Genomic DNA, 22,578 nt, shown 5'->3' with positions numbered 1-22,578 from the left:
TACTGTGGCTCAAGAAGTAGAGCTTTAGCTTTGAGAAAGCCCAAGGACAGTGATCAGGCCCTGAATTCAAGCCCAAGGACTGGCAAACAAAAAAAGAAGAAAGCCACGTCTAGAAAACTGAGTAATAATATTTGCTAATTTACTTCTACCAAACAAAATTTATTTTTAAAGTCTGATGGGAAAGAACTATATGCCGGGGCCGGGAGTTTGGCCTAGTGGTAGAGTGCTTGCCTGGCATGCACGAAGACCCGGGTTCAATTCCTCAGTACCACATATGTAGCAAAAAGCCGGAAGTGGTGCTGAGGCTCAAGTGGTAGAGTGCTAGCCTTGAGAAAGTCCAAAGACAGTGCTCAAGCCCTGAGCCCAAGCCCAGGACTGGCAAAAAAAAATAGGCCATTTTCATCAAAATTTCTAATATTGTAGTCCTCATATAATAAGCACTTTGTATATATTTAATGAAAGAATAATTAGAGGTCAAAAAACTAAGTGTAGAAAGCCATAGTAATATTTTGGTAAATATTTTATGCTTTGAAGAACTATTAACTATTTAATGATGTAGGCCACATAATCTCACTGGCATCTACTTAATTTTGTCATGATGGTATCTACTTAACCATAGATAATATATATAAATAAGTTCAGCTATGTTCCAATAAGTTTATAAAAACTGGAGAAGTATATTTTACCACATTGAAAAACAAACATAGTAAGTGAATAGATAGTATAATAGCCTCTTCAGTATGAGTATTTGCTGAACAAAGAAAGGGAAGGAAGCAAAAGGGAGATCAAAAAGAGTGAATACTACCTCTATCAAAGAAAAAAATATACAGGAAGAGCTTGTACTTAAGAAATAAAAGTATGAAACATGCATTTCATCCAAACTACTAAAATAACAGCATACTTTTTCAAGTCGAAAGATATGATCTCTTTCTAGGCGTTCTTCAGCTTGTTTCAAGCCTAGCCTCTGCTCAGGTGTCAATGTAGATTCATCGATCACAGTAGCATTTTCTAAATAGTCCATCTCTGAAGAATTTTCTTTATTAGACTCATCATTCTTCGTTTTACCTACAAAAAAAATGAAGAATCAGTTATGAGAAATTACAATATTTGGGGGGGGGGTCAGTCATGGCATTTTAACTGAGCCTGGGCGTTGTCCCTAAACTCTTCAGCTCAAGCTTCTGCCCTACCCCTTGAGCCACAATGCCACTTTCAGTTTTTCGAGTGGTTAACTGGAGATAAGAGTCTCACAGACTTTAGTGCCCGGACTGGCTTTGAACCACAATCCTCAGATCTAGCCTCCTGAGTAGCTAGGATTTCAGGTGTGAGCCACCGCGTATCTGGCTGAAATTACAGATTTTTTAAGTAATGAAACACACCAATTTATACACATACAGAAAAAATGTTATTTCCTTATATCTGTACTGGTTGAACAAGTAATTGTATGTATGTAAAATAGAGAAATACATGGTTTCAAACTTCACAAAGGTAAATCGAGGGTATGTGTCAACTGTAGAGTGCTGGCCTAACATCAAATTCAATTCAATCCTCAAAACCTCACCAAAAAAAATGAGCTGACTGTGGTGGCTTATGTCTGTAATCATAGCTACTCAGAAGAGGCTGAGATCTGAGGATCGAAGTTCAAAGCCAGCCCAGGCACTAAAGAAGTAAGACTGGGGCCAAAGTTTGGCCTAATGGTACAGTGCTTGCCTAGCATGCACAAAGACCCGGGTTTAATTCCTCAGTTCCACATACAAAGAAAAAAGCCAGAAATGGTGCTGAGGCTCAAGTGGTAGAACTCTATCTTTGAGACAAAGATGAAGGACAGTGCTCAGGCCCTGAGTGCAAGCCCAGAACTGGCAAAATAAAAAAATAAAAAAAAAAAGGGAGACTCTTATCTCCAATTAATCACTAAAAAAAGGGAAAAGGGATGTGGCTCAGGGGTAGAGCAATAGCTTTGAGCTGAAGAGCTCAAGGACAACACTCAGGCCCAGCGGTAGGGTAGTAGCCTTGAGATGACGAGCTCAGGAACAGTTGCCCAAGCCCAGAGCCAAGACCCCATGACCCACCAAAAAAAAAAAAAAAAAAAAAAAAACCCTCACCAAAAAAAGAAAAAAAAGCCAAATACTTGTTTTTTCTTTCTACAATACATATATAATTTAACTGAAGCTATACAAAGTTAAAACTTCTGTATGAATATATGAAGAAAGCAACCAGCAGCAGGACCAAAAAAATCCAACTCTAGCCTAAAGTGGGAGAAAAAGATGACTAGGAGAAACTCGCTGAGAAGATACTCACAGAAAAGAGAAAAAAGGATGGAAAGCCAGTGCACTCACTCAAGCAGGAGCATTTACAACAGAGACTACAAAGTAAGCTTGGAATTCAAGCTTAGGAAGACAATTACCATTACTACCAAGACAATCCCAGTTTCAGATGGGAGGATATTACTGCAATGTTTGTGGCTGTGTGGTGAAAGACTCCATCAATTTCCTGGATCATATTAATGCCAAAAACCATCATCTCAACAGGGCACTGGTGGTTCATTCCTATAATCCTAGCTACTCAGCTAGCTGAGTTCTGAGGATCAGGGTTCAAAGCCAACCCAGGCACAAAAGTCCATGAGATTCCAATTAACCACCAGAAAATAGGAAGTGGCACTGTGGCTCAAAGTGTAAAGTGGTAGCTTTGAGATGAAGAGCTGTGCATAGGCTCAGACTTCAAGCCCTAAGAAAGACCAAAAAAAACCAACCAACCAAACAACAACAAAATCATCAAGAACTTGGGCATGTCTTCATTTATGGCATATTCTACTCCTGGTCAGGGGGGAGAAATGGGTTGAGGTCAGTAAGAAGATGGAACAGAAATAATGATTATGATTTTGAGGAAAGGGTGGAGGAACTCAGAAGAAAAGCATAAAGCATACAAGAAAGAGAAGCAGAAAGAGAAGAAATAGGGAGAGGACTTGACATTTGAGGAGGAGGATGAGATGGGATCTGTGATGGGCTTCTCTGGCTACGGTTCCACCAAGAAGAGTTACTGAGCCTTTTTGTGATGGGCTTAATTTTGGCCTATGTTGAACCTAACTCTGTGTGTGTGTGTTAAGAGGGTAGACTCATTCCTTTGGACACTGGAGAAAGTCTTTAGGAGTGTCACCTGCAGGACTAAAGAGTGGGTGTTTGTGGTTTTCCTCTACCTTGGGGGAAGGCATAGGATACAGAGGTAATGATGCTGCGCATTCCTTCTACCTTAGTTTGTTACCAGAGTCACAAGACCTCTTCCTATCTGAGTTCCTGATAATGCAACCTCCATCAGAAGTTGCTCTCCTGAAACTTCCCCTGCCTCTTTCCCTCTTCATCTATGCAACCTCTTGTTTGAGCATCTCAGTTTTTTCCTACATTCTGCCTTTGTTTAAATTTTAAGTCTTGTTAGCCTGCAACAGAAGAGATTTGAACAGCTCCTTCTTTTACCATCCTACTCTATGGCTCTTTGCTTCCTGTACATACATGTGTACTTCTACCTGGCTCAATGCTGTGTGTGGATGTGTGCATGAATCTGTCACAAAGATGGGGCTTGAGCTTGAATTTCAGAGCATTGCAGCCCTTGGACTTGATGTTCTCAGTTTCCTCAGAGCAACAGCAATTAAATGGGAGATGAGTGATTTAAGAAAGATAGAAACAAACAAACAAACAAAGAAAGAAAGAAAGAAAGAAAGAAAGAAAGAAAGAAAGAAAGAAAGAAAGATAGATGTTATAACATAATACATAAAATATATGATATATATAGTCAGAATATATGTACTATAGAGATGGGTACCAGAGGCTCATTCCTGTAATCCTAGGTACTCAGGACGCTGACCTCTGAAGATCATAATTCAAAGCCAGCCCAGGCAGAAAAGTTCCCCTGAGATTCTTATCCAGTTAAACACTCAAAAACTGAAGTGGTGCTATAGATCAAAGTGGTAGAGTGCTAGTCTTGAGCAATATAGCTCAAGGACAGCACCCAGGGTCTGAGTTCAAATCCCACAAACAATAGAAAAAAAGACAAGCCCAGGGCAAAAACAAGGTCCTCATCTCAATGAAAATGCTGGGCATACAGGTGCTAGTGGCTAACACCTGTAATCCTAGCTACTGAGGAGGCTGAGATCTGAGAATCACAGTTCAAAGCCAGCACAGGCAGAAAAGTTTCCATGAGACTCTTACTTCCAATGGCCTAGTAGTAGGTAGAATGATTGCTGGCATGCATGACGCTCTAGGTTGGATTCCTCAATACACAAACAGAAAAGGCCAGAAGTGACATTGTGGCTCAAGTGGTAGAGTGCTATCCTTGATCTATCCTTGAGCACAGAGAATCTCAGAACAGAACCCAAGCCCTGAGTTCAAGCCCCAGGACCAGCAAACAAACAAAATACAAAACCTAAAGCCAAAGAGCTATTGGGTGCTCAAGTGATAGAGCACCTGCCTTGCAAACACAAGGTCCTAAGTTCAAATGCCAGTACTGCTGAAAAATAAACCTTTTCATTGGTTTCTCAAAATACTCATGATAGAGTTCTAACTCTATCACAGTTTATATAGCCCATCATTTTTCAAAAGTAGCCTACTAACTGTATTTCTTGCCACTCTCTCCCTCAAACCCTTGGTTGCTATTCAGTCTCATTCATACTCATAATCGTTAAATTATCAGGTATTTTCTTAAACCAAAATTTAAATCTCAAAAGTAAATTATGTACTTTCTCAACTATTAAGTTTTTGATGTTTTCCTTCCACCCTCCCCCCGACCAATCCTGGAACTTAAATTCAGGGCCTGGGCTCTATCCCTGGGATTCTTTTACTCAAGGCTAGCACTCTACCACTGAGCCACACCACCACTTCTGGCTTTTGCTGTTTATGAGGTACTGAGGACTTCATCCATGAGAGGCAAGCACTCTATCACTATGCCACATTCCCAGCCTCATCAACTATTAAGTTTCCAAAACTGAATATCAACTTTACTTATCTATATCACACATGATTGAAATGTAATCTTCCTTGAGGGCTAAGCTGTATATTTTCTTTTCCTATTTTCCACTGTAAATACATGACTGGCATATAATAGGCATCCAATACACACATATTTGACGAATTAAGAATAAGCAATACATTATCAAAACCACTTAAAAGAATGGGGTGACTGGAGTGTGGCCTACTGGTAGAGTGCTTGCCTAGCATGCATGAAGCCGTTGGTTCAATTCCTTGGTACCACATACACTTTTAGAAAAAGCCGGAAGTGATGCTGTGGCTCAGTGGTAGAGCTCTAGCCTTGTTAAAGCCCAAGGACAGTGCTTAGGCGCTGAGTTCAAGTCCAAAGACTGGCAAAAAAAATAGTGTATATTTGTACACATCTAATAAACTGAAAGACCCACTAAACTTATATATAGCCTTTTTAGTTACTATAATAAAAAGGTATGCTTCTTAATCTTTAAGAACCATAATACTAATATTCTTTCTGCAATTAAAGTAGCTAAGGTAAGGACAACCTCACCTATCAGAGCATTAATTCAAAATCAACACCTATGACTCATACTTGTAATGCTACTCAGAAGGCTAATATGGAGGATTGAGATTCAAAGGCAGCCAAAACATAAAAATCCATAATAATCCATCTCCAAAATAACCAGCAAAAAGCCAGGCTGGATAGCCAGGAGTTTGGCCTAGTGGTAGAGTACTTGCCTACCTGGGTTCAATTCCTCGGTACTACATACATAGAAAAAAGCCAGAAGTGGTGCTATGGCTCGAGTGCTAGAGTGCTAGCCTGGAGAAAAACCCAAGGACCGTGCTCAGGCCCTGAGTTCAAGCCCCAGGACTGGCAAAAAAAAAAAAAAAAAAAAAAAGAGAGAGAGAAAAGAAAAAAGGAAAGTCAGGCTGGAGATGTAGCTCAAGAGGGCCACCTGAACAAGAAAACTAATCCAATTCAAGCTCAAACAACAAGAAAAAACAAAAAAATCCCTCTTAAAAAAAAAAAAACAAACAAAACATATATTTATACTTACTCAAATCGTCTGATATGTCTTCAATTCCTGAAGTACTATCATCAGAATCACCAGTATTATCTGTTCGTGTTTGCTGCTTCTTATCCAGAGATTTTTCTCCCTGTACAACTTCAGTATTCACTTTGTTCACAGGAGTAGAGGAACTTGGAACTTTTTTCCCACTCTGCTGTAATTCTGCCTGCTGTATGTTTTCTTTCAATAGTAAATTGGGCAGCTTTTCTGGTTCTGCTGGTGAACTGAACATTTTTTCTGATTTCATCTGAGAAGGGGATACTTTTTCTTCTTTCTTCTGTGAATTAAGTACCTTTGCTGCTATTGTTGCTGCAGGTGAACAGAGTGTTTTTTCCACCTTCACTGGTAAATGAGGTGACTTTGGTGATCTTTCTGCTTTTGTCTGTAAAGTGGATACCTTTTCTAATTTTGTCTGTGAAATGGATGACTTCTCAGCTTTAATGGGTGAATTTGGTAATTTCTTTGCTTTACAATGACTTTGATCTCGAAGGACTAATCCCAAATCTTTAGGGCCTGGAACACTGGAAGCATTTACTTTACATGATTTAACATCTGTTTTTTCTATACAAATATCATTTTGTTTGGTTTTTTTATTACTATTCCTGTTTGGAGAGCTGGTCCCAAATTCTTTTATAGATTTATCATTTCTAGCTTTCAAAGTTTGATTAGTTATAACTTTAACTGCTTTGCTTTCTTCACAAATAATGTTCTTCTTTGGTTCATGATTTTCATTTTTAGAGGTCTTGGGCTCTTCCATTATTTGAAAACTTGGTTCTTTCCAATTATAATGTTGTAAAATGGCAAATTTCCAGAAGTTTGAAAAGATCCAAATCCAGGCAAGCAAACTATTTGGTTAAAGAAACAAAAAAGAAAAAAATCTGGTATTTAAAATGCAAAAGCTTTTTAAGTTTTTTTAATTGTAACTAAAAGTTTCTAATCACTTAAATTTTGTCCTCAAAACTGAAGTTTTGGGCTGGGAGATAGCCTAGTAGAGTGCTGGCCTAGCTCGTACAAAGCTCTGGGTTCAAGTCCTTCATACCACATACACAGAAAAAGCCAGAAGTGGTGCTGCAACTCAAGTGGCAGAGCACTAGCCTTGAGTCAAGTGTCTAAGGATAGTGCCCAGGTCCTAAGTTCAAGTCCCGGGACTGGGGAAAAAAAAAAACTGAAGTTTTTAAGCAGATAAAAATTCATAAATTGGGCCAGTGTTAAGAGTGCTTACCTAGCATACATGAAGCCCTGGGTTAGATTCATTGGTACCACATACACAAAAAAAGCCAGAATTAGTGCTGTGACTCAAGTGGTAGAACACTTGTCTTGAGAAGGCTCAAGGACAGCAGCCAGGCCCTGAGTTCAAGCCCCAAAACAGACAAAAAAATTATAAATTTTATGAATTTTAAAAAATTAAGCAAATAATGCCAAATTCTCATTGAAAGAATTCTTGGGGTAGGGAAATGGGTACCAAGATATGTGAAAGGGTATCAATGTACATGAATTAATGCACCTTCTATTTGGCAAATATCATGTAACCCTTTTACTAATTACAATAAAAAAATGCAAAAAAAAAAAGAATTCTAATGTACTTATGGTAATATGGTATCAAAACAAAGAATCTTTAAATAAGTTGTTGCTTTGTATTATAACCTATAAAAATTTCAACTAAACTTAATTTTTTTTTTTAATTAAGAGCCAGAAGCTGATGGCTCAAGCTTGTAATCCTAGTTACTTAGGAGACCGAGATCTGAGGATCATAGTTCAAAGCCAGCCTGGGCACAAGAGTCCCTATGAGATTCTTATCTCCAATTAATCACTCAAAATCCTGTGGCACTGTGGTTCAAGTGGTAGAGCTAACTAGCCTTGAGCACAAACGGGTTCAGGAACAGCACTCAAGCCCTAAGTTCAGGCCCCATAATTGACCCCTGCCCTGCTGAAAAAAAAATCAACTAAGGAAAATTAAAATAGAGAAGAATTTCAACCTGTATGTGCTAAAAAGAAGCACATATTATAGAAGTCCAAATTTAAGATCTTACCCACATAGATCTATTAAAACAGTACCTACTTATATACCCAACCTACTTTAAACTCCATTTGCTAAACATGAAAACAATGCAAATAAATTTCTCTCACTTCTGAAGTATACAGAAGTTCAAAACCAAGGTCATCAAGTACTCAATACAATCCATGGAAGGTACATTTTCAGAGAGAGAAACATAGTAAACTATTGGCTTTCAGTAGCAATAATATTTCAACATAGATTTATTATTGTAATTAATGTGCTATTCTATGGCTATACAGAGTGGTTTATACCAGTAATCATGGTTACCAATGGGGTGGAAAGTAAACAACTGGAAGTGTGCAAAAACAACCTGGAAAAAAAAAACTAGCAAAACTTCATCTAAACCAACTAGCAGCTACTGAAAGTCACACAAAAAATAATCATAGTCTAAGGCTGGCACAAGCAAACAAGCCTTCCCTAAAAAATAAGTAAAGCAAGCCAGGTGCTGGTGGCTCATCCTGTAATCCTAGCTACTCAGGAAGCAGAGATCTGAGGATTGAGGTTCAAAGACAGCAGAGGCAGCAGTCCTTGAGACTCTTATCTCCAATAAACCAACAGAAAGTGATGCTGGAGCTCAACAATGTAGAGCTCTAGCCTTGAGATGAAGATCACTGGGACAGAGCCCAGGCCCAGAGTTCAAACCTCATGAATGACCAAAAAAAAAAAAAGTAAAGCAGTGAAGTATAAGTGGCTCACACTTGTACTAGCTAATCAGCAGGTTGAGATCAGAGGATTGCTAGGCTTGAAGCCAGCCCAGGCAGGAAAATCCATAAGAAATAAACAAATGAGAAACACAGAAAACAAATAAAAGATCAAGAGTATTTTCAGAACTATTAGTTTTTGATTCAGAAAATCAGTGCTAAATTCAAAGGACAAAAGAGAGAGGAGGAAGAGGAAAAGTTCAAATAGATAAGATAGTATATATGAATAAAATATGTTCCTAAAAAATTCAGAGTTCGAAGTCAGTGGCTCACACCTGTAACCCTAGCTACTCAGGAGGCTGAGATCTGAAGATCACGGTTCAAAGCCAGCTTGGACATGAAAGTCCATGAGACTTTTTTTTTTGACCAGTCGTGGGGTTTGCACTCGCGCTGTGAGCACTGTCCTTGGGCTTTCTCAAGGCTTTACTATTTGAGCTACAGCACCACTTCCAGCATTTTTCTATGTGTGTGGTACAGAGGAATCGAACCCAGGTCTTGTGCATGCTAGGCAAGCACTCTTCCACTAGGCCAAACTCCTGGCTCCCTCACCTTTAATTTTTAAAAAGCCCAAAAAAAGTCAAAGATGGCCAGATGCAGTGGCTCACATCTATAATCCTAGCTACTCAGGAGGCTGAGATCTGAGGATCAAAGTTCAAAGTCAGCCCAGGCAATAAAGTCAGTGAGATTCTTATCTCTAATTAGGCACTAGAAAACCAGAAGTGGCACTGTGGCTCAAGGGGTAGGGAGGTAAACCTTGAGGTGAAGAGCAAAGGGTCAGGGACATCACCCAGGCCCAGGGGTAAGGTAGTAGCATTGAGGTGAAGAGCTCAGGGACAGCTCCCAGGCCCAGAGTTCAAGCCCCATGATCCACCAAAAAAAAAGTCAAAGATGAGCACAAAACAACATCAAGGACAAAACCCAGGCCCTGAGTTCAAGCCCCATGACGAATCCCAAAACAAAAATAAATTAACTTTCAGGTTTTTTTTTTTCTGCCAATCATTAGGGCTTGAACTCAGGGCCTGCTCTATCCCTGAGATTTTAGGCTCAAGGCTAGCACACTACCTCTTTGAGTCACAGTGACACTTCTGGATTTTTGGTGGTTAAATGGAGATTAAAAGTCTGATTTCTTGGCCAGGCTGGCTTTGATCCTCAGATCTCAGCCTCCTAAGTAGCTAGGATTACAGGCAAGACCCCCCAGCACCAGGCTCAGATTCTTCAATGTACAAAAAAGCACTGTAAAACTAAGAGTTATGAAACTTGCCACTTAACTGATTAAATGAGCCTCTTTTTCCCAGTACCACCTATTAGTGTCTCAAAAAACTTTAATCCAAGTTTTAACACTGTTCTATAAAGCAGAAGGTCAGCATTTAAAAAGAAAAGAAAAGCAAAGATTAGTAAGATAGCTTAAGCGAATAACGGCTAACCGTAACAAATTTAAGGAAAACAAGTAAACTTATTAGCAAATTTCTTTTTTTATCTTTTTTGTCCTGGGGCTTGAACTCTGGGTCTGGGCACTGTCCCTGAGCTCTTCGGCTCAAGACTATGGCTCTACCACTTGCGCCACAGTGCCACTTCCAGTTTTTCTGGTGGTTAACTGGAGAAGTCTCACAGACTTTCTTGCCCAGGCTGGTTTTGAATCAGGATCCTCAGATTTCAACCTCTTGAGTAACTAGGATTACAAGCATGAGCCACCAGCACCCAGCTTCTATCAGCATTTTTTTTAGATTTATAGTTTAATTTTTTAATTATGTTTTTATTGTAATGTATAGAGGGATTACAGTTATATTAGCCAGATAGAAGGTGCAATACTTCTCACACACTGATAACCCTTCTCATGTTTTTGTCCCAATTTCCCTCCTCTCACACCCTCCCAATCATCTTGTTTTCCACCCTTCCCTTTCCTATTTCAAATAAACTTATATACAATATACCAAGTAACAAAGTTAGATACTGTATCAGCATTTTATGTTAAGTACCTAAACATACAAAACGTTAATTTACTATTTATACAATTGTACATATTTAAATTCTTACTATGTAGGAGATTGGCAGATAGCAATGCTATCTATGCTAGAAAAAGAAAGCTAATATAGATTATGAACACAAAACTTGAGATAGATCAGACAACTAAAGGAACATAAAAGGCAACTAGAGATAATTTAGAAGATTTTTATGGGTACATCAAAGAAAGTAAGCTGAATTATCACTGGAATACAGAACCTAAGGAAAGTTAGAGCTAAAGTGTTAGATAATCTCTTGTTACTCACTTAGTAGCCCAATATATTATCAATTACTACAATCAAGTACCAGAGAGTACAGGGGTAACTTAAGAGATTTCTGAAATTAGGATGGGATGGGATGTAAGTTAGTGAAAAAGCACTTGTGTAGTAAGTGTAATATCCTGGGTTTGATCCCCCAGTACCAGAAAAGACCAAAAATGACTTCTGAAATTACTAGATACTGGTGGCTCATTCATGTAATCCTATTCTGGAGGCTGAGATCTAAGGATCAAGGTTCAAAGCTAGACAGGACAAGAAAGTCCATGAGACTTCTATCTCTAATTAGCTACCAAAACCCTGGAAGTGGTGCTGTGGCTCAAGTGATGGAGTTGCTTTCAGCAACAAAGCTCAAGGACAGCACCCAGGTCCCACTTCAAATGCCAAGACTGACACAGGGGAAAAAAAAAAAAAAAGATTCTTGAAACCTTGCCATGGTGGCTCACAACTGTAATCCTAACTACTCAGGAGGCTGAGATATGAGGATCAAGGTTCAAAGCCAGCCCAGGCACAAAAGGACCTGAGACTCTTATCTCCAATTAACCTCTAGAAAATGGGAAGTGGGGGCTGGCTACAGGGTAGGGTGGTAGCCTTGAGCTGAAGAGTTCAGGGACAATGCCCAGGCCTAGGGGTATGGCCCGGGTTCAATTCCTTGGTACCACATACTTAGAAAAAGCCAGAAGTGGTGCTGAGGCTCAAGTGGCAGAGTTTTAGCCTTGAGAAAAATTCAAGGACAGTCCTTGGGCCCTGAGCTCAAGCCCAGGACTGGCAAAAAAAAAAAAAAAACCACAGTAGGTTGGGCACCAGTGGCTTCTGTCTATAGTCCAAGCTACCCAGGAGAGTAAGACCTGGAGGACTGTAGTTTCAAGCCAGCCAGATAGAAAAGTCCATGCGACTCTATCTCCAACTAAACAGCAAAAAGTTGATAAAGTATCAGCCATAAAGAAACAAGCAAAACAAGAGCTTGAGGACTTCAGTTCAAGTCTCAATACTGGCATACACACAAATTTTTCCCCCCCAGGAAACAGCATTAGCTATTAAATGTTTGTCAGCCCCTCAAATACATAAAATCATTAGTTCTATAGTGTTTCCATTTTATGCATTAATTAAGCACTCTGAATTTATGTTGCCTACTTCAGATTTCAAGACTTACAATGATCAGCATAATACTAACATAAAGATAACTAATAGGAGGGCCACAATAACCTCTTGAATATATATCAAATGATTTTTATTGGGGGAGGTACTGGGGACTGAACTCAGGGCCTCAAGCACTCTACCACTTAGTCACACCCTTAGTCCCTTTGCTTTAGTTTTGCTCAGCCAAACCTTGCACTTCAATCCTCCCAACTTTATAAGTAACTGAGATACAATATCTGTGCCACCATGCCTGACTCAACTTTTTTTTTCTGGTCCTGGGGCTTGAACTCATGGCCTGGGCTCTCCATGAGCCTTTCTATGCTTAAGGCTAGTGCTCTACCACTTCAGCCACAGCACCAGCTTCCAGCTTTTTCTGAGTAGTTTATTAGATACGAGTCTCACAGACTTTCCTGCCCAGGCTGGCTACAAATCGTTATCTTCAGATCTCACTTCCTGATTAGCTAGGATTACAGACATGAGCTACCCACACCAGGCAATGAAAATTATCTTGAGAAGGCCATTCAATGAGAGACAAAGGATAGTCTTTTCAGTAAATGGTACTGGGAGCTAGGCACCAGTACCTCATGCCTATAATCCTACCTATCAGGAGGCTGAGATCTTAGGATCACAGTTCAAAACCAGCCCAGGCAGAAAGGCAATAAGACTCATTTACAATTAGCCACCACTGAGTTCAAGCCCCAGGACCATCATGAAGAAAAAAAGAAGAGCCCGACCCTGGTGGCTCATGCCTATAATCCTAGCTACTCAGGAAGCTAAAATCTGAGGTTTTTGTTTGTTTTTTTGCTAGTCCTGGGGCTTGAACTCAGGGCCTGGGTACTGTCCCTGGACTTTCTCATAGCTAGTACTCTGCCACATGAGCCACATCACCACTTTCAGCTTTTTCTGTGCATGTAATACTGAGGAATCAAAGCCAGGGCTTCAAGCATGCTAGGCAAGCACTCTACTACTAGGCCATGCTCCTCACCTCACCTTTAATTTTTAAAAAAGCCGAAAAATCAAAGATGGCCAGTGTTTCACACCTGTAATCATAGCTAGTCAGGAGGCTGAGATCTGAGGATCGAGGTTCAAAGCCAGCCTGGACAATAAACTCCATGAGATTCTTAATCACCAGAAAACCAGAAGTGGCACTGTGGCTCAAGTGGTAGAGTGGTAGCCTTGAGCTGAAAAGCTCAGAAATAATACCCAGCTCAGAGTTCAAGCCCTAGGACCAAAGGGGGAAAAAGAAAAAAACAAAAAAAAAAAAAAAAGGAAGTGCTGCTGTGGTTCAAAAGAGCTCAGGATCAGTACCTAGACCCTAAGTTCTAGCCTCAAGACCAAAAAACAAATAAAGGAAGTGCAGCTGTGGCTCAAGTGGAAGTGGTACAAGACTAGCCTTGAGCAAAACACACATCAGGGACAGGTGTGTCAGGGATGGACAGGCGAGCTCTCGTGCACACATGCACACACATAAAGGAAACAGATAAAAACCCAATTCAAATGTGGCAAAAAGAGAAGAATAAATACTCCAAAAGAAGGTAATATGGCCAAAGAGTACATGAAAATATTTTCAACAACACTAATTATGGAAGTACAACTCAAAAGCATGAGAATACCACAGAACCCTCAGGATAACTATTTTTTTTTAATACTTTTTGTTTTTTGGGTTTTTTTTTTTTGCCAGTCCTGGGCTTGAGCTCAGGGCCTGAGCACTGTCCTTGGGTTTTTTCTCTAGGCTAGAGCTCTACCACTTGAGCCTCAGCACCACTTCCGGCTTTTTCTAGGTATGTGGTACCGAGGAATCGAACCTGGGTCTTCATGCATGCTAGGCAAGCACTTTAACCACTAGGCCAAACTCCCGGCCCCCCTCAGGATAACTATTACTAAAGTTATTTTTTCAAACAACAGAAAGTAACAAGTATTGGTTATATTTATATATTGAAACTTGGAAAAATAAGGTGTCTGTTTTTCATGTGTTTACTACATTTGTCACAGAATATTTCTGATACCAACTATGGGAATTTCTTTCCAGTAGCAAGTAGCAGCCAATTTTCCTACATAGTGGCAGTAGTTTTCAACTAGCTCTCTGACCTACCAAAATATTTATTGGAGTATCTATAATCCCCCTTAAGATTGGGTTAATTTTGCTTGAGTGACTCGTAGAACTCAAGAAAAACATTTACCAATTTATTATAAAAGTTACAGGGGGGAACAGGAGTCTGGCCTAGTGATAGCCTGCTTGCCTAGCGTGCACAAAGCCGTAGGTTTGATTTCTCCATACCACATATACAGAAAAAGCCAGAAATGGTGCTGTGGCTCAAGTGGTAGAGCTCTAGCCTTGAGAAAGGCCAAAGACAGTACTCACACCTTGAGTTCAAGGCCCAGGACTGGCAAAAAAAATTACAGGGGGTTAGAGGCATGGCTCAGGAGGTAGAGCACATTACATACCCAGAGAAAGCATTAAATACCAATTTTGAGTCCTGGTGTCAGGTGAAAAAAAAAAATAGAAAAAAGAAAAAAAAGAAGATACAGATTGAACAGATATGTAAGACAAGATTTGGGAAAATGGGAATGTAGCTTCTATGTTCCTTGAGTGCACCACCTTCCAAGAACTTCCACATATTCACCTACTCAGAAGCTCTCAGAATCCTGTCCTTTGGTTCATTAGGGGGATTCCATTCTTCACTGAATAGGCCAGAAAACTGGGTTTGGAAATCCAGCAAAGCCTGTCTACTTGGAATCTTTAACATCCCTTTTTCTAAGGTATGGGGCAGAACCCCTTCATGAATAAGGATGGTCTTATGACTTACTAACATGGGTAGATAAAACAATTAATGATCACCTTCAAGATAGAAAAATGAAATATCAAAATTTGGGGCCTGGAGTATAGCCTAGGAATAGAGTGCTTGCCTAGCATGCACAGAACCCTGGGTTCAATTCCTTGGCACCACATACACAGAAAAGCCGTAACTGGTGCTGTGGCTTAAGTGGTAGAGTGCTAGCCTAGAGAAAGCTCAAAGACAATACCGGCACTGAGTTCAAGCCCCAGAACTGGCAAAAAATAAAAACAAAAAAAAACAAACCAACAACAACAGCCTACCTTGGGAAAGAAAAATTCTAGTTTTATGATCTGGCCTAAGGAAGGAATTATAAACCAAAATTAATATATTACAGTATCACATTTATGTACTGTTGGTGAGGACATACAAATGGAGTAGGCTACTGTAGAAAATAATACAGAGGTTCTTCAAAAATCTTTAAATACTGATGCAGATGGCTCATGCCTATAATCCTACTCAGGAGTCTGAAGTCTAAGGATTGTGGTTCAAAGCCAGCCCAGTCCTGAAAGTCCCTAAGACTTTTGTCTCCAATTAACCAACAAAAAGCTGAAAGTGGAGCTATGGCTCAAGTGATAAGAGCCCTACCCTGAGCAGAAGGAAAAAAAAAAAAACCTCAGGGACCGGGCACCATGGCTCATACCTTTAATCCTAGCTACTCAGGAGGCTGAGATCAGAGGATCAAGATTCAAAGACAGCGGGCACAAAAGAACCTAAGACTCTTATCTCTAATTAACCTCCAGAAAATGGGAAATGGGGCTTGGCTCAAGGGTAAGGCAGTAGTAGCCTTGAGTTGAAGAGCTCAGGGACAACACCCAGGCCCAGGGGTAGGGTGGTATCCTTGAGCTGAAGAGCTCAGGGACAGTGCCCAGGTCCTAAGATCAAGCCCCATGACTAGAACCAAATAAAAATAAGATTATCTGTTAGGCACCAAGGACCCTGCCTGTAATCCTAGCTACTCAGGAATCTAAGATGTGACATATCAAGATTCAGTGCCAGCTGTGGCAGAAAAATACATGCAACCCCCATCTTCAATTAACCAACAAAAGGCTGGGCTGGAAATATAGCTTAAGTGGTAGAGCTACCCATGAAAGAAAGAAAAAAAAAAAAGCTAGCATGAATCACAAATTCAAGCTTAAAAAAAAAAAATGTGGCTGGGCCCAGTGGCAAGCTATCAGTAAACTTTGGCTTTCTCTACATGATACTGATTTTATAAGTTATGGAGTCATGGAAACTTCTGCCAAATTTTCAAAGGCAAGCCGATGAGGTCAGGCAGTATAAGGCAGGTTTGGTAACAATACCAGCAACACCTGAAAGGATTATACATCTGGGATTATGAAGCCAAAGGTACAATGGCAACCCCAGAAAATTAAGACTAGGAACATGAACTACCTGCCAAAAGAAGCTATAGAAAAATGCAAAGTCAACACAACAGCATGGCCACAGAATGGGCTGTCCAAGCCCTTGAGGGGGAAAAAAGACACAGAACCATGTTTTTGTTTTTATTTGTGTGTGCATGTGTGTGTTCCTGTGTGTGTGTGTGTGTGTGCGCGCGCGCGTGTGTGAGGGGGGGAGGGGGAAGGAGGAGAGAGAGAGAAAGTCCTGTCCCTGAGCTTTACTTTTTCTTTTTCCTTCTCAAGGTTAGTTCTCAACCACTTGAGACACAGATCCACTTTCAGCTTTTTTAATGATTACTTGAAGATAAAGAGTCCCATAGACTTTCCTACCAAGGCTGGCTTCTAACTGCGAACCTCACATCTCAGCCTCCTGAGTAGTTTGGTACAACTCCTCCATGGCCTGACTTTTAAAAAGGAACTTTATGGTAGGAAGGAAAATAATGCACATACCATTAGCCATCAAAGCAAATGTTTTCACATGTCATGTGCATACATGTACATTTCATATTGAGAGAAGGAAAAGGAAAATATTGAGTGTCCATATTAATATGAAAAGTTTGACTCTATGATCTCTTCCTTACAAGATGGATTCAAACGTACTGGGAATACCAATAGCCTACATTTACCCTAAGCACATGATTGGCACTTACTGGATACTTAATGCCTGACCAATTAGAGTAACCTCATTATTTACACAAACACATTTACAAAATGTAACCAGGTTTATTTATTCTGTACAACTACTTTATGTGCTTGTAGAATCCTTTTTGACAGCTGGGGTGCAGTGGCTCATGCCTGTAATCCTAGCTATTTAAGAGGCTGAGATCTGAGGATTATGATTCAAAGCCGGCCCAGGCACTAAAGTCCATGAGACTCTTATCTCCAAATAACCATCAGAAAACAGGAAGTAATGTTGTAGCTCAAGGGGTAGGGTGGTAGCCCTGAGCACCCAAGCCCAGAGTTCAAGTCCAAGGATGACCAAAAAAAAAAAAATTAAGCTTATAGGAATGCTGCTCTCTTTTTAGCTTTGAAGTACCCTAAAACCTACTTCATTTCAGTGCCAACTACAGCTGGAGTGTGAGTGGCTCACACACATAATCCTAGCTACACAGAAAGCTTGAGACCTGAAGATCACAGTTCCAAGACAACTGGGCAAGAAAGTTTCTGAGACTCTTATCTCCAGCTAAGCACCAAAAAAGGTAGGGATGGGACTGTGGCCCAAGTGGTAGAGCGCTAACAAAGAAAGCTCAAGGAGAACATGCAGACCCCTGAGTTGAAGGCTAAGACTGGCACAAAAAAATGAAAATAAAAATTAAGATTTACAAAACTTTTAGGAAACCTTGTTATGACGGGTCATAACAAGGTGATTCTCCTAAAGGTATTTTTATCTCAAAAGACTCTTCTAAGAATTAAAAAGTCTTGCCAAGATTGGTGGCTCACGCCTGTAATCCTACTCAGCATGCTGAGATCTGAAGATCTCAGTTCAAAGCCAGTCTGGACACTAAAGAATGTGAAATCCAGGCTGGAAGCATAACCTAGTAGAGTGCTCACCTAGCATACACAAAGCCCTAAGTTCAATTCCCTGGAACCACATACACAGAAAAAGCTGGAAGTGGTGCTATGGCTCAGATGGCAGAGTGCTAGCCTTGAGCAAAAAGTGTCTAAGGACAGTGTCCAGGCCCTGAGTTCAAGCCCCAGGACTGGCAAAAAAAAAAAAAAAGAAAGAAAAAGAATGTTAGACTCGTATCTCCAATTAATCACTAAAATTAATCACTAAAATCTCCAATTAATTACTAAAAATCAGGAAGTAAGGCTGTAGCTCAAGGGATAGGGTGATAAACTTGAGCTGAAAAGCTCAAGAACAACACCCAGGCCCAGGGAGAGTGTGGATTCCTTGAGCTGAAGAGCTCAGGTGCAGTGCCCAGGCCCAGAGTTCAAGCCCCATGATCCTCAAAAAAAAAAAAAAGAAGAAAGAAAGAAATTTAAAAAGTCTATACAATCAGATGTGTCATAAGATTTTACCAAAAAAAAAAAAAAAAAAACTTGAAAGGATAGTGAAAGAGTGGTATAGAAATAAGGCTAAACAAGCTATTAAAGACAAGGACAGGACCTATGGTGAGAAAGCCAAGGAAAAAAGAAATACTAGACTAGGAGTTAGAAAACAGTACAAATCACAGGTCAAACACTATGTCACATGGTGATCTCAGTTAAAGGATAAAAATTCAAAAGGCTATCTATCTATTATAAAGTACAAATGGAGGAGTTGGATGTGTGGCTCCATTTGTAGAACACCAGCCAACCAGAGAAAGCCAAGGGTCAAATGAGTTCAAGCCCCAGACTCATACAAAAAAAAATAAAAATAAATAAATAACAAGTGGAAATGTTTGATAAGGTGATTCAGTCAATGAATGAATGAGTAATATTAGAAGCTGTTTCTACTTCTACAAATTTGAGAAAATGCATGAAATATATGAAAAGCAACATGAGAAAGAAGATCTAAGATCTGCTTTGAAATTTAACTACATAATAAGTCCAACAAAATTACTCAGCCTGTATGGGTCATAGACTTACCATCTATAAGCATGTTACATGGAGTTTTCACACTGAACAAGTGAAAAAAGTATATGTTTAGTACAACTGCCTAGAACAGAACAGGTACTCTCAAGAAATATAAGTGTGGCTCAAGAGGCAAAGTGCCAGCCTTGAAGGGGAGAGGGAAACCAAACCAAGCATGTGCAAGAACCACCGAAGTTTCTTTGTAACACACACAAGAAAAGTCACAAAACAGGTACTCTTAATAGTTTCCTTCTGGGGCCGGGAGTTTGGCCTAGTGGTAGAGTGCTTGCCTAGGATGCACGAACACCCGGGTTCAATTCCTCGGTACCACATACATAGAAAAAAGTCGGAAGTGGTGCTGAGGCTCAAATGGTAGAGTAGCCTTGAGAAAGTCCAAGGACCATGCTCAGGCCCTGAGCTCAAGCCCAGGACTGGCAAAAAAAAAAAAAAAAAGTAGTTTCCTTCTTTCTCATCCTCAAACATAGGATAATCACAGACATGAGATGAGAAAATTTGATATGAAAATAACTTGGAAACTCTAAGGTATTACACACATTTAATGTCTCCTTAAAGGGAAAACTTTTTAGTTGTTTAATCTTTCCATTTATGTCTTTTTTTCTTTGGGGAATTATAGGACACTCTTGGGGACATTATACTTGTTTTTAACCTCCAAATTATGCAATTTTTTGAGATTCTAAAACTAAAACTATTTAGCCACATGTAAATAATTTTAATTCTTCTAAGATTATTTATTAAAAATCGATGTCTTGGGCCAGGAGTATGATAGAGTGCTTGCCGAGCATGCAAAAAGCCCTGGGTTTAATTCTTCAGTACCACATACATAGAAAGAGCCAGAAGTGATGTGGCTCAAGTGGTAGTGATCTAGCCTTGAGAAAGACCAAGGACAGTGCCCAGGTCTGAGTTCAAGCCCTGGGACTGGCAAAAAAAAAAAATCACATCCTGCTCTGAACTATAGTGTCATTTTTTTCTCTCTCTCTTTTATTCTTTTGGAGTCCTGCAGCAAGGACTCCAACTTAATTTTCTAACAATTAAAAATTTAAATATCTGTGATTTATTTTAGAAAATAATACATCTGGGCTAGGAATGTGGCTTAGTGGTAGAGTGTTTACCTAGCATACATGAGCAAAGGAAGCTCAGAGACAGAGCCCAGGCCCTGAATTCAGGGCCCAGGGCTGGGCCCTGGGCATGGTGGCTCCATGCCTATAATCCTAGCTACCCAGGAGGCGGCTCAAGTGGCAGTGCGTTAGCCTGGAACTGAAGTGCTCAGGGACGACACCCAGGCCCAGAGTTCAAGCCCACAACTGACAAGAAAGAAATAAAGAGAGAGAGAGAGAGAGAGAGAGAGAGAGAGAGAGAGAGAGAGAGAGAGAGAGAGGGAGGGAGGGAGGGAAAGGGAGAGGGAGGGAAGAAGGAAGGAAGGAAGGAAGGGAGGGAGGGTGGGAGGGAGGGAGGGAGGGAGGGACATCTTCTTAGATTGTTATATCAAAATGGTCCTGTAACCCTAGCTACTCAACAAGCTGAGATCTGAGATCACTTTCAAAGCTAGCTCATGCAGGAACGTCTGAGACTCATCTCCAATTAATGACCAAAAATCTAGAAGTGGAACTACAGTTCAATTATTAGAACACTAGCCTTAAGCACAAAAACTCAGGGATAGCACCAAGGCCCTGAGTTCAAGCTTCAGGATTGGCACCAAACAAAAGAAAAAAGGAAGAGATGGAGACAGGGAAGGAAGGAAGGAAGGAAGGAGGGAGGGAGGGAGGGAGGTCCTTTTCACAATATGCAAAATATACTGGCATCGTTTACAGGTAAATCTTGGATTGTTCTTCCAAAAAAAAAAAAAAGAAGCTAATTTTTTTTCGTCTTTTGGGGTATTGGGGATCCAACCCAGGATGTTGCACCTGCTGGGCAAGCACTTTGCCACTAAGCAACATCCCAGTCCTAAGATAAATCTTGGATATTTCATTTTTCTGAAACAAAACTTTCCCGTCAGTAATTTCAAACACTTTATTCTACCCACAGATCTTTGATAGGGCATTCTAAAAAGAAACAATATATACCTCAAAGGTAACAGGTTTAAAAAAAAAAAAAGTGAGCTGGGAGTTTGGCCTAGTGGTAGAGTGCTTACCTAGCCTTCACGAGGTTCGGTTCCTAGGTACCACATACATAGAAAAAAAGAAAGCCGGAAGTGGTGCTGAGGCTCAAGTGGTAGAGCTTCAGCCTTGAGAAAGTCCAAGGACAGTGCTCAGGCCCTGAGCTCAGGCCCAGGACTGGCAAAAAAAAAAAAAAAAAGTTCTAGGGCCGGAAGTGTGGCCTAGTAGTAGAGTGCTTGCCTAGCATTCTGCCCAGGTCCTGAGTTCAAGCCCCAGCACTGGCCAAAAAAAAAAAAAAAAAATCCTATTCAGGTTTTAGGCAGAAACATTTGTAATTTCAAGTATAAATTTTGATTTTTAAATCTAAAATTAAAATGTAAACATTGTGCTGTTCCAGCTATATTAAACAAAAACAAAACAAATTCTAGGTCTTATTTAGGATTTACAAAGCTGAGCTAAATTTGTGTGCATATGTTACTAACAACTTTGCTCTGGAAGCTGGAACTCTCTAATGATTTACCTATATTCAGAGATGTCTGCTGTATTTAAAACATTGAATGTCATTTACATTTTATTCTATTTCAGGATTCTTTCATGAAAGCTTTATATTTTCATTTGCCACACTAGCCAAATGAAAAATAGCAAAGAGCAGAGGAATTTATCTAAAAATTTAAGTAACTTTCTTTTGTCATTATATTTAAAGCATAAAATTCTTATGTTCCTCAAAGTATATTGTTTCTAGAAGAACTCTTTATTTAAAACATGCTTATAAAAACATGGTAGGTAGCAGAGTAGTAAGTTCATTATTTAAGTATAGCTGTCTAAATGAAACTATACCATAATTTTATAAGCTGTGATTAATCAGTACTAGGAAGCACGATACAGAAGCAAATTTCTAAGGAGACAAACGGGTTCTGAGTAAAAAAAAAAATTCAGCATATAAACACACGCGTGCGTGCGTGTACATGCGTGTACAAATACCACATACAAAGTCTACATTTCTCTTTAAACCATTGTACAATTCAACACCTGAGTATGGCATTTCCCCTAAATTATCTGAATAAATTGATAATCCATTTTTCTTATTACTTCAAGAACAGAAACAGGATATGTTCTGCTTCACCAATGTTATAAACATTTCCCTGCTACAAGGTGGGGGGGGGAGGGAGGGAGAGGCGGAATGTTTAGAAATGAAAGGTAATCTGATCTGCCCGAGCTAATTACTAAATGCATACCAACAATAAACAATCCGAAATGCATCGCTGGGCATAGTCTGGAAAATCCCAAAATTGTGCAGAATGTTCAATGTCAGAAGTAGATAAAAACGAAGAAACATGATATACCGAGCGATCCCACGCGAGGTAAAATATAATTCATCTGACGTAAGATTTGATGTTCTTTTTAACAAACGTTTACCCAGCGCCGTTAAAATAACAGTAATTCATCCCATTCAAGGAGGACTAGAAACCC

The 22,578-nt window shown here is 39.9% G+C and overlaps 1 protein-coding gene across 7 annotated transcripts in view; it reads right to left on the bottom strand.

The window, feature by feature from the left end:
* Positions 1-22,578, bottom strand: part of Tut4 (terminal uridylyl transferase 4) — a 94,427-nt gene that overhangs the window by 70,491 nt on the left and 1,358 nt on the right. For all 7 annotated transcript variants that reach the window (XM_090334826.1, XM_090334827.1, XM_090334825.1 and 4 more), the window contains exons 3-4: positions 6,023-6,879; positions 902-1,065 (exon numbers count right to left, since the gene is read on the bottom strand). In XM_090334826.1, the coding sequence (XP_090190952.1) occupies positions 902-1,065; positions 6,023-6,791 (933 nt within the window). In that variant the 5' untranslated portion in view covers positions 6,792-6,879. The remainder of the gene's footprint in view (positions 1-901; positions 1,066-6,022; positions 6,880-22,578) is intronic.

Source organism: Megascapheus bottae, chromosome 6 (assembly GCF_031878675.1).
Source record: "Megascapheus bottae isolate mThoBot1 chromosome 6, mThoBot2.hap1, whole genome shotgun sequence".
In the NCBI taxonomy this organism is placed as follows: Eukaryota; Metazoa; Chordata; class Mammalia; order Rodentia; family Geomyidae; genus Megascapheus; species Megascapheus bottae.
Note: the sequence above shows the minus strand (reverse complement) of the source record. Positions and strands in the feature narration are given on the sequence as shown.